Raw genomic sequence first — 12810 nt, 5'->3', positions numbered from 1 at the left:
CCTAAGTTAGGAGAAGAGTCAAGAAATGAGTTAAGAAGAAGAATCTTTGTTATCAATGCAAAGAACGTTGGGAACCAGGTCATAGGTGTCTCGGTAAGGGGAACCCATATCTCATTGAGGTGATTTTTTGATGCGGACAACGATGACAATAGTAAGCATGATGACAAAGGTGCAAGACACCCTTGCGTTCTAGAGATCATCTTTTTGTACTAAAAGAGATTGTCCAAAGATAGGATGTTATGTGTATGGTGGATAATGGTGCTACACATAACTTTATTGATGGCGACTTTGTATTCAAGGAAGAACCACAAGTAGAGAACTTCTCTGGATTCAGCATCATGTTGGCAGATGGATCCAAAATCAGTTGCACAAGAAGAATACCAAGGTTGAGCATACAGTTAGATGACCATACTACATTGTAATGAGTTCCATGTTGTTGGTATTGAGCATACCAATATAGTTGTGAGAGTACCATGGTTGAAATCTCTTGGAAAACACATCCAAGACTGCAACAACATGGAGCTTGAGTTTACTCATGAAGCTAAACAAATTGTGTTGAGAGCTACCAAAAGTGTTAACTCACGAGTTATGGAAGCTAAGTGTATGCAAACTTACCTTGATTATAAAAACACCAATAAGGTGGAAGGCGATGTATCAGAATATTCCATTAATGACAGCAATGACATATCTCCTTATCTTCCTGACATGGCAGTCTTGATACATGGTGTTGGCAGTGATGTAATATCATGCTTGGCAATTAGACTTAATAAAGGTATACACTCAAAAATTCCTTGGTAGCCAAAGAATCACACTGTCATTTTACAACTTTAGTGGATTCAGCCTTTGAACCAAACTTTGGAGTAGTCAATATGCTTGATGACATTGCTGATCACTAGTCATCTGGGTATAGGGACACTCTTGTGGGGTCGTATATAAATATTGTTCTGACTTGTGGTTTTGCACTTTTGTTGACTCAATTCTTTGCCCATAAGAATACTTACAGGTTTTTTGTGGTGTGTGGTTTGGTTTGAGGCACTACTACATTGGGATTATGATAGTGTGCTTCATAGTCTTGGGTTTTATCATGCTTACACCAGTTTAGAGCAATGGAGATTCGAAGAAGACGCACCGAGATTTCCTTGGGATTCAAGAATTAAATAGTGTACTTGATCCTAATCAAATTTCATTTTGGTGATTGCTTGGGGAAAAGTTGCAAACAATCTCGGGTGGGAGGACTTGCAATGGCCCCAATATGGAGCCAAGAGATCAATAAGGGGATAAAATGATTAACTAAATGAGGCCAAAAAGCTGAAGTCCCAACAAATATTTTTGAACTATTCATTATGGAGCCACACCTTAAGTTACTATTTTTCAGTCATAGGACATGAAACCATTTTTAAATTATAAGAGATTTTACTTGATGAATTGTTCATGGAAAGATTTCTAATAAATGTCAATTGTAGTGGTTAAGAAAAATTGCCTAAAAGTCGGGACTTATGGAGGAGTTCACTGTTTTTTTGGGATGGAAAGTCTCTTTAAAGGGAACCGATGGCAATTAGAAGATGATTATTATGCATCTTGATGTTTTATATTTTTACTCTCTACATATTGGTATGCAAATAAGATGAAACCTATGCTACCAACAGTTTCGACATAACCCCAGGTCTGCAATAATAGTCTATTTCTTTCTGGAAGAAATAAATCTATTCAAGCATTTCTTTGTTAGAGATGAAGCTGTTCATTTTAACGGACAGAAGCAGAATGCTTAGTCTGATTAGTATCGCTGCCACATCCTGGTAAACACCTATAGTGCTCAGTATAAAGGCATGTATTGCTTTTGGTTTCAGGACTCAAGTCTTGAGGTACATTAATATAAGGATATTTATTTGGTGATATGTGTCCCTAACCCTAATTGTTGCAGTTGTGGTTTTAATGGAAAATTATAGGGTGAATTAGGAAGGGAACATAACATAATATTCAAATTATTAAGCTGCTAAAGCTGTTAAGGATTCATGACAATGCAGGTGTATTCACCTTATTCTTCTATGTAGAAAACATTATCTTTCGAGTATTTCTAACATTAGAGCTAATTATTCAGAATCATACTTGTAGAGTGAAAAGGCCATAGATATGAAGAAATTCATATTGTCATTTAGACAATTGTCAAATTGTCAAGTTTTATGACAAAGAAAATGAAGATTTCAAAATATATTCCATGTATTTGATATTGTAGTTTGAATCACATTACATTTTTTAGTAAATGGATGCATTCAAAAAAAGAATTTTAAGGTTTAGTTGGCAACTTTTGATCATATTTTATGGTCAATAGTACATCTGAACACTCCATAGACATCTCCAATATTCCTACCATAAACTATCTTTAGTAGATGTCATTATCATGTTTCTATCAACATTAGGGAATTTGGCTATTGTATACATACATACATAAAATACACAAATAAGTATATAGATATATATAATATGTATATACGTAAAGATATACATGTGTATATATTTATGCGCTTTAAACGTGCACACACACACTCATGTGCACACACACACACTTAAAATGCATAGGTGAAACTTGGACAGGTCAAAAATTCGGTAAAACCTCAGTAGATAATTTTATTGAACATTTTAAAATATAATTTAAAAAAAAAATTCTTCATAAACACATATTACTAAATTTTGTAGAGCATATTATTCATTTCCATTATATATAAATTAGAATCTCATACATTTCCACAAGTTTAAAACTTTAATACAGACCCAAAAAGACTTCGACCTCTAAATGAATTATGATGTTACTTCCACCAGCCATGTCATATGTAGAATTTGGCTCATTCAGAGAGATTTTAGGTGAGTCGTACAGTAATAATGTTACCAGCCATGTCATCTGTAGAATTTGGCTCATTCATAGAGATTTCAGGCAAGTTGTACAATAATAATGTCTAAGTTGGCACACTCAATGAGTTATGTCATAATTCGTTGTCACTCCCATATTATCTGAAAAGAGATCCCAACAACTAATGGGGATTTGCAAGTAGAGACCCCTATGGGGTTGAGAGGCAGTGCCCCTTGTGGACTTCGGGGGCAATGCCTCCGGTAGGGTCAAGGGGCAGTGGGGCTTTGTAGGCAACTGTCCTTACCAATCATGGTGTTTCTGTAGGATGTAAGTTGTTGATCATTGTGAAAATCAAGTAAAAATTGGATTTTTTCTGTTTTATCATTAGTTTTAGAGGAAAAATTGCTGCAAGTTTTACAAAAACATTTTTGTGTAACTCACCTGGCATATTGGCACATGAGAACTCAGCGAGTTTGGAAACTATGGTCATGTACATGTATATACATGTAATATTATATGTAGTTATACACATATTTGTATGTATGTGTATGCATACATAAAAACTTTTGATGATGTGTAAGTATATATATGTACTATAATATTAAGTAGAAATTTTAGGACAAATCATACAATACAATATAGAAATTCCTTGAATGAGTCCAACATTTCAAGCAACATTTTCTTCCATGATTGAATTTGTGGCAGAAGTCTGCCTATTTTTGGCAAAGATAGGTGTATCGTTTATGTCTTGGACAAGGACGTCTGGTAAATATCAGTAATCTCTGGTTATTTCAGCTTTTATATAATTTTCTTTCACACCACTATAGCATGATTATTCTTGTTTTTTAATAAAAATTCTGTATTTTGGAACTACAAGAATTTAGGAAGCATATCAAATGTTTGCATTTATGTAGCTCTTGGAATTGATGTAAAATTGGGAATGTCTGTCAAAGAATACAGCTCCATGTGCAATTTCCCAATTTTCTTTTATGTACATATGTTTTTCTATTTCTTCACATAGTTGGATCTTCACAATCTGTTTTCTTCTTTCTCCTCTGCTATGTGGCTGCCAACATGGAGCATTTATGTTTCCATATTTTGTTCCTCCTTTAACATGTCATATGAGTCCGCGACCTTTTTTATGACTCTTGCTTTGCATTCAGTCTGCTATTGCTTTATGCACTCCTATATTATGTTTGCCATTTCCTTTGTTTTTTGTTCTCTATGTTCTTTTAAAGCACCCCTAGTTTTTGCTGTTTACTTTATATTTATCACATTGATTGGCAATGTACAGAAATGTATATTTTTGGCATAACATGTGGAGAGCAAGCAGAGTTAAATTAGCCTTATAGGCCATTTAGGTTCTTGAGGTGTTTTTAGTTTGTTCCAATGGAATAAAGAATGCAGAAAGCTAAAAGAAACAGGGAATATTGTGGATTCAAGCTTGAATCTGTTTTTGCCATTTTTTGCTTCAGTTTGATTTTGGTCCTAACTTCTACTTTTAAATGAAATCTTAAATATAAAAATCCCTATTCAGATGCTAGGCATGCATAACATCGTACTATACTACATTAAAGGTTGCCTTATCTTGATCTTACAGGATTGCGAGAGGACTTTCCATAATTTATTTGTTTCCTGGTCTATCTGGTCCCTCAAGTGTTTATGGCCCGGTCCACTCTATACATTTGGATTCAAATATGTGGCATACACAACAGCTCGGAAACATTTGGACAAAGCTCAGGCCTCAGCAAGGCAGGAATCTAATCTACCTTCTCCCAACCAGGAAATTGCCAAAGGAGTCATATTAAGTCCAGCAACCCAGAAAAAAGTTATAAATGCTTGGATTGAGCATGACCTGGATCGGCATGCAAATGTGGTATTTGTAAATTTTAGCTGTATTGTCGCTTGCATCATTGTTATTTTAACAAGCGGACTGTATGTTAGGAAAAAAATGCTATCTACATCAAGACAGAATGCTGGAAGCTGGTCTCCAGATAGAACCAATTTTGACTGGAAGCAAACAGGTTATCGTGGTTATGACCCTTCAAGATTGCACAAACGTGGATACTGAAAGCGCTTATCTATGGAGTTCTATTCATATGTTGTTCTGATTTCCTTGATGCAAACTGCAAACCACACATTCCGGTGAAAGATCTGCCTCATTATCCTTATTTATCTATTGTGATCAACAGACAACATACCGAAATTCTGCCAACAACGGGCAGTTCCCATTATTGTGGTGATCTCTTTCACGGTGAATGCCTTTGCCTGTTTATTATCAAGGACTCAGATTCATTGTACGATCCAGTCTGGAAGAATTCATTTCGAATCCATCTACACAAATAGGTGAAAATTGTAATACATACGGGATTATACTTTGCATTTGTGAACTGGCAGAGAAATCAAAGACGATGTTTTTGGTTGATAAGCTGCTCTATCTCAAAAGCCAGAGATCATTAATCCGTACATCATAGTTCAGTTGGCTATTTTTCATTTCAAAGGCGGCCAACTGCCATCAAGGCTGTCTGTAATATACTAATTGCTCTTGTATCTGCAAAAGGAAATTAAAATGTTGTATCTCTGATAAGACATTTTTAGGAAATTAACATATACCTCTATTATCACATTTTTGGGCATTTTCATGAAGTGCCACATCATGGAAGTATGGGCACAGAGAGGATTTTACATGCCAATATTTCTGCATGCCATTACCTTAAGATATAGCATTCATGTTCAATTTTATTTGTTATAGAAAAATGCTTTCTGTATTTAAAAATTCCAATAATTATGATATTGTTATGGAAATTCAATTTATTAATATTGTTTTTGGTGATATTGCTATCAGAATTCAATTTATCAACATTGAAATTATATTAATTATACAAATTAATATCATTCTTTCTGGTAAAGGTATTAATCAAAAAATAATATCATTTTTTTATGTAAAGAGGAATTAATAAAAAAAAAATAGATACATTATTTTTCGATTGAGAATATAAAATACCTCGAAGTAATTTCGTTGGCACAGCTCAGATATTTTGTCCCAGAAATGATTCTATGCTTTTAATTACCTAGAGTTTTGGAAACCTAAATATTTCACCCATTCAATTATGTGAGAAAATATAAAAGGTAAGCTCTTAAAGATCATATATACATTATTTTGCATTGTATAATATTTTATTTTTAAAAAGAATTAAATATTAAAATATTCAAATGCAAAATAATTAAATATCAAATTAATTTAAATAAATCTCTCACATAATTAATTTTATAAGGATTAATTATTATTATAATAGGAAGAGATGTAAATTTGGTTAATTGATGGGGTAAGATAAAGTGAAAAAGAAATTTAAAGGAATTAATTCTTCAAAAGAATTAATTATTATTGTAAATGAAACTTTAGTGGAAAATTGTATGGAGTGGAATTCTTGGACAAGAAGCAAAAGAATGTAAAATAATTAATTCTTTAATGGAATTAATTATTATAGTAATGTACTCGAGAAGTTAAAAGCGAGTTCGGTAAGAAGTTGTGGGTTGCCAAACTTATTTGGGGAGATTCATTAAAAAAAGAAAAACTCCATTGTATATGGGTTCTTCTTTTTCGGTTCTAGAGTTCTGTAGCTGTAGGAAGAGGGAGAAGAATATTTTTTTGTTTGTAGCAGGGAAGAAAGATTTGTTTTGCAATCTGATTTTAATGACTGAGATGGAATAATAATATTTTTATTCTATTATGTTTTTGAAATAAAAAGGATATGCGTGTGTTTGATCCTATGGTTTGTGCACTTGTATTTCTGGTTTAAAAAGATCTCGCGGTCTTTTATTTCCTATTTCAGATACAGTCATGCTTTATTACACCAAATTTGTGATGCATGTAATCTTATGGTTCATGTACTCACATTTTTGCATAATGATATCTGTAACCCCTCTTAACTCTTCTGTAATGTGGGAACTTGAATAAGTGATCATAGGGTTATTTATTTGTCTTCTCTCTTTATTCATAAATTTGGTAATCATATTCATCCCATGTTGATGGGTGGATGTTAGAAATCCTCTTGCATCGTCAGGTTAAAGACATAACTAGATATCACATTCATTAAATATCTTTTATGAGGGAGCTGTACCTCTCAATTCAAAGGAATATTATCAATGAAATGATAATCTATCCAATTGTTAGTACGTTTTGTTCTTCTTTCAAAACATATTGAGTCTGATTGCATTTCTATCCGAAGGACAAATCTATTTAATAACACGTCCTATACATAAAAAGATGCATTGATGACTATTGCCCATGAAATCTCTCATGTTAAGTAACTTATGTGGGGTGGTTTGAGTGTATTGGATTTGCATTCATCAAGCTAGTGGTTTTAATATAGAAAGATTCAGTTGTAATGCCCCGCGTGGGGATCCTTGGAAACAACAATGAAAATACAAGCCAGAATATATATATATATATATATATATATATATATATATATATGTATATATATATATATGTATATATATATATATGTATATATATATATATATATGTATATATATATGTATATATATATATATGTATATATATGTATATATATATATATATGTATATATATATATTTTAAAACAAGTGTAAGTGCACATGACAACAACATACATAGATCACAAAGATTGCAACGGAAGACTTAACAAACATCCAACCACCAACGGATCCCCAAATGCCACTACTCACCAAAAACACAATAGAGAAAGATTCAGTTGTAATGCCATGTGCGGGGATCCTTGGAAACAAGGATGAAAATACAAGCTAGAATATATATATAAAACAAGTGTAAGTGCACATGACAACAACATACACAGATCAAAAAGATCGCAATGGAAGACTTAACAAACATCCAACCACCAACGGATCCCCAAACGCCACTACTCACCAAAAACACAAACAAGAAAACATAAGAGATCGACCAAGCTAAAAGACCAAAATAGACTCCTGAAAATTGGCTAAGTTTGAATTCTGAAGCCCTGAAATTTCCTAGAATCTTTATCTTAGCCCGTAGAGGTCTGAAACCCATTTCAAATGAATCGTCGCATATATCAAAATATATCTTAAGTGATATATTTTAAACCTCGAAGAATGAAGTACGAAAAAGCCACAACATAATTCCAAATTGCGCTGCCAAGGGATTGAAGAACACTTAAGAGGGTACCCCGAACCATCCCTAAAAAGTTTGGATCGGATCGAAAAGTGCCTGTTGCCCACCTGTGCAGGTTTCATAAAAACCGTGTGACACTTTATCAGCACTATGCGATACTTTACCACTATCGCGTGACATTTGTCCAGAAGGAGGGCGACACAATCAGGGGTTGGGCGATACTTCTCCAAAAGGCGTGTGATATTGGAAGTGTATCGTACGATATTTCTTCTGAGGGTGTGCAATACTTTAAAGTATCATACGACATTTCTCAAATGGGCGTGCGGCACTATATTGTATTGCACCATGCTGACACATGGTCGCCTAGGGAAAAAGCAAGAAAACTCTAAGGACAAACAACAAGCAAAAACATAGATAAAAACCTCCACATCGGGGAATACCAGATCCACATCTCGAGGTGAAAACACTCGACAAATTGAAAGACGGAAAGTCGAAATCTAACCATCTAAATCATATATCGAAGGGAAAGAACATAAGGAACATCACAATGTACTGAAAGCAATATCACAATTAAACTTAATTAACATCGCAAAGTACAAAATAAACAAACTAAGTACACGGTTCCTCCCATCCGTTAATGGCATCATAAGACCATTGTGGGTCCTAGCCATCCCCCGCACATAACATCCCAAGCCATTGATAGGATTATTGGTGATGTCGTGACAGGAACGTCACTACTAAACATGCTACAACAATCATAAGGAAATCTAACATGCTAGTAGTAAAGCATAAGATAACATCATCTAACATACTTTAGTCATCATCATAAGGAAATGCATCAAACTAACATCATCTACACATGATAAACAAGCATCCCAATGAAAGCATAAATCACAAGGAAGCATACTCCAAAGATCGAAGTACCAAGTGAAAACATCCAGCAACGGTCATACTAGGCTCAAGACCATCTCTGTACATCGGTCCCTAGTAGTGGTGAAGGTAGCTATGCCTCCCAACCTCATACCCGACCAACCGGCCAGAACTAGCATGTAGAAACGGAGGGGAACACTAGTTCTCAACCTCTTAACATATTGCTACAAGAAAGAGTAGCAGAAACAGAGCAAAAACATTAAAATGGGAAGGCCCTACCTGACAGTAAAAGGGGCCGAAACTGAAACCCGTAGAATAAAATAAACAATCCACCAAAACTGCTGAAACTGACGGCAAAGCAAGAAATCCTCGAGCTAAATCCAATGAGACCAACCTCGCAAAGATCCCACGCTCACAGTGCCCACAATGAACAAAACAATAATCCTTTAGAAGAGGATTTCCAAATTTGCTCTCCAAAATGTGAGAAGTCAATAATGAATTCACTTTTCCAATACTTATTCATTTTGAGTGAATAGTTGATTATGGAAAATAGCTAGCTGGAGTAGTTAAACTCCGAATCGACCCAAATGAAAATAGGTTATTATCCATAATGGAAATTCACCTAAGAAAAGCTGCCAAAAATTAAATTCGAAAAGATTTAAAACCTAAAATCCCAAAATCATAGAAAATCACTTAACACTTTCGTGACAAATGCGAACTTCTAAATGCACAGACACGCTCACTGGTCTAATCACATAATGTAGACGAGTTCGGATTTACTAATCACCGAAAGGTTTTAATTAACATAACTAAAATAAGGATATGTCAACCATACAGGGACGACATTGGTAATTATGAACAGTTGAATCACTATCTCCATGTGCCACTGTCAGGGATATAATTCCTGCACACTAAAACACCCGATCAAGTGCAATTGCATATAATATCATAGCCGAAGCAACATGTATTAAAATACCTATTTAATCCATTTACATCACTCATGTTTGCAGAAAGCATAAAGATACAAGAATGAAGTGAATAACCATAGCATAACATTCATCTCATAATCATAACCAACAAATACGTCCAAATAAACCATAAAACTAGATATCATCATAGATCTACTATCATCTCAAAATAACATCAACCTGCAAAATGATAAATTGAACAGCATAGCAGTATAACATCTATGGTAATGAGTCAAAGTATAACATCCGACTCTCGGGTCATCATAAGGTACAAAATAAGAGTACCAAGTATCTCTTGAATCAAAAAAATAGACAAGGTACAGACTGCAAACATGAGAGGCACTACATCCTCCCCCACTAGCATAGGCTTACTCTTAGAAGCCAACAAAAAGATAGGGGTACAATCCCCTTAGTCGTGTAGCATCTTCCCAAGTCGCAGAGATCTCATTGCTCGGGTCCCATTAGACCCTTACCTGCTCTATGTCCCGACCTCACAAGGTCAACCTCCGGTGCTGTAGGATACGAATGGGCTCCAAAGTAAGTTGCTTGTTTTCTACTTGCAAAGCATCCCAATCAAGAACATGGGTCACATCTAGAATATACTGTCTCAACACAAAAACTTGGAATCCATCATGAATGCGCGATAGGCTAGGTGGCAACGCTAGTCGATAAGCAACAAGACCAATCCTCTCGAGGATCTCAAAAGGTCCGACAAAACGTGGCACCAACTTAGAGCCTTTCCCATAATGGATGGGGCTCTTCCTCAGACACACTCTCAAAAACACCCTGTCACCAATAGAAAAGTGACGATCCAACCTATGGGCATCTGTATACTTATTCTGCTTGTCCTGAGCAGAAACCAAATGCTCCCTAATGCGAACAACCCACTGCTCCATATCCTGAAGCATCTCTGGACCCAAAAGAACCTGACCCTCTAAATGATCCCAACTCAAAGGTGTACGACATGGTCTACCGTACAAGGCCTGAAAAGGTGACATACCAAGAGAACTATGATATCCATTTTTGTATGCAAACTCAACAAGGTACAAATAGTCCTCCCACTTCACCTGCCTATCCATAACATACATGCAAAGCATATCCTCCAGAACTTGATTTACTCTCTCAGTCTGACCATTGATCTTTGGGTGATAAGCCAAATTGAAATTGAGCTGCATGCCCAAAGCATGCTGGAGAGATGTCCACAGTGCAGAAGTAAACACTGGATCTCTATCTGAAATGATCCGATGAGGAATCCCATGCAAACGAATAATATCTGCCAAGAAAACATGCGCTACCAAAGAAGTTGTGTACTATGCTCTCATGGGTGAAAAATGTGCTACCTTGGACAACTTGTCCACTGTCACTATGATACAATCATGTCTCCATGATGACATAGGCAACCCTATGATCAAATCAATAGATATTGTATCCCACTTCCACTCTGGAATGGTATGTGGCTGCAAACGACCTGTCGGATGTTGATGCCCTGCCTTCACTCTCTGTCACTCAAGACATCTAGCAACAAAATCAACAACATCGTGTCTCATCCCTGCTCATAAGTACAACTATTTGAGATCAACATGCATCTTCTTGACTCTAGGATGTGCAAAATACGGTGCATGATGCGCTTCCAACAAAACCAAGGTACAAAGATCACCCCGCAAGGGTACATAAATACGCCTCGAGTGTCGCAATAGTCCATTAGACTCAAGCATAGAACCTAAAAATCTCCCCTCAAGGGTACATCTAGACTCGATCTCCGCCCTCATCTCCTGATACCAAGTGTCACTAGGCAAAGCCTCCAAAATACGGCCTCACAAATCCACTCCCAATGACATCACTGATACCTCATGTCGCCTCCTGCTCAAGGCATCTGCGACGACATTCTCCTTCCCTTTGATGTAATGAACATCAAAGTCACACTCGCACAGGAATTCCATCCAACGACACTGTCGTGCATTCAGGTTTGGTTGAGTAAAGATATACTGCAAGCTCCTATGATCGCTATGCAACTCAAACCTGTGTCCCAAAAAAAAATGCCTCCAACAGACAAGGGCATGCACTATGACTGCAAGTTCCAAATCATGAGTGAGGTAGTTAAGCTCATGGTCCTCGAGTTTCCTAGACTCACATGCAATCACTCAACCATCCTGCATCAACACCACACCCACACCTTCCAACGAAGCATCTGTGCAAACCATGAAATCACCTACAAGATTAGGCACTGCAAGGACTAGTGCACTGGTCAAACACTCCTTAAGAGTAACAAATGCTGCCTCGCACTGGTCTGACCAAACAAACTTCTTCCCTTTGCATTGAAGAGAAGTGATGGGATGAGCCACTCGTGAGAAATCCTTCACGAAGCGACGGTAGTAACCCGCCAGTCCCATAAAACTATGAACTTCTGAGACATTCGTGGGTATCGGCCAATCCATGATAGCACAAATCTTCTTCGGATCCACAAAAATCCCATCACCAGTGATGATATGTCCCAAATACTTCACCTCAGACTGGAAGAACACACATTTACTCAAGTTGCCATACAACTAATGGTCTCTCAAGCACTGCAATACTTGACGTAAATGGACTTCATGCTCCTCCTCAGTCTTTGAATAGATCAATATGTCATCCAAGAATACAATGACACACTGATCAAGGTAAGTACGAAATACACCATTCATCAAACTCATAAATACTGATGGTGCATTGGTTAACCCAAAGGGTACAACCGTGAACTCATAATGCCCATATCGTGTACGAAAAGCTATTCGATGAATATCAACCTCTTGGATATGAAGCTGATGGTATCCAAACTTCAGATCAGTCTTTGAGAACACTCGTGCTCCCTTCATTTGATCAAACAAGTCATCTATCCTTGGCAAAGGATAATGGTTCTTCACCATCACCTTATTCAACTGCCGGTAATCAATGCACAAACACAAAGAACCATCCTTCTTCTTCACAAAGATGACTGGTGCACCCCATGGGGACACAC

The 12810-nt window shown here is 36.3% G+C and overlaps 1 protein-coding gene across 1 annotated transcript in view; it reads left to right on the top strand.

The window, feature by feature from the left end:
• Nucleotides 1–5663, top strand: part of LOC149575992 (uncharacterized) — a 77527-nt gene extending 71864 nt beyond the window's left edge. Inside the window, exon 11 of the mRNA XM_089816115.1 lies at nt 4446–5663. Within this exon, the coding sequence (XP_089672241.1) occupies nt 4446–4916 (471 nt within the window). The 3' untranslated portion in view covers nt 4917–5663. The remainder of the gene's footprint in view (nt 1–4445) is intronic.
• Nucleotides 5664–12810: the final 7147 nt, after the last annotated feature.

Source organism: Cupressus sempervirens, chromosome 1, assembly GCF_028749045.1.
Source record: "Cupressus sempervirens isolate cs-2001-9-10 chromosome 1, ASM2874904v1, whole genome shotgun sequence".
NCBI classification, from domain to species: domain Eukaryota; kingdom Viridiplantae; phylum Streptophyta; class Pinopsida; order Cupressales; family Cupressaceae; genus Cupressus; species Cupressus sempervirens.
This window is presented reverse-complemented; position numbering and strand designations above follow the sequence as displayed.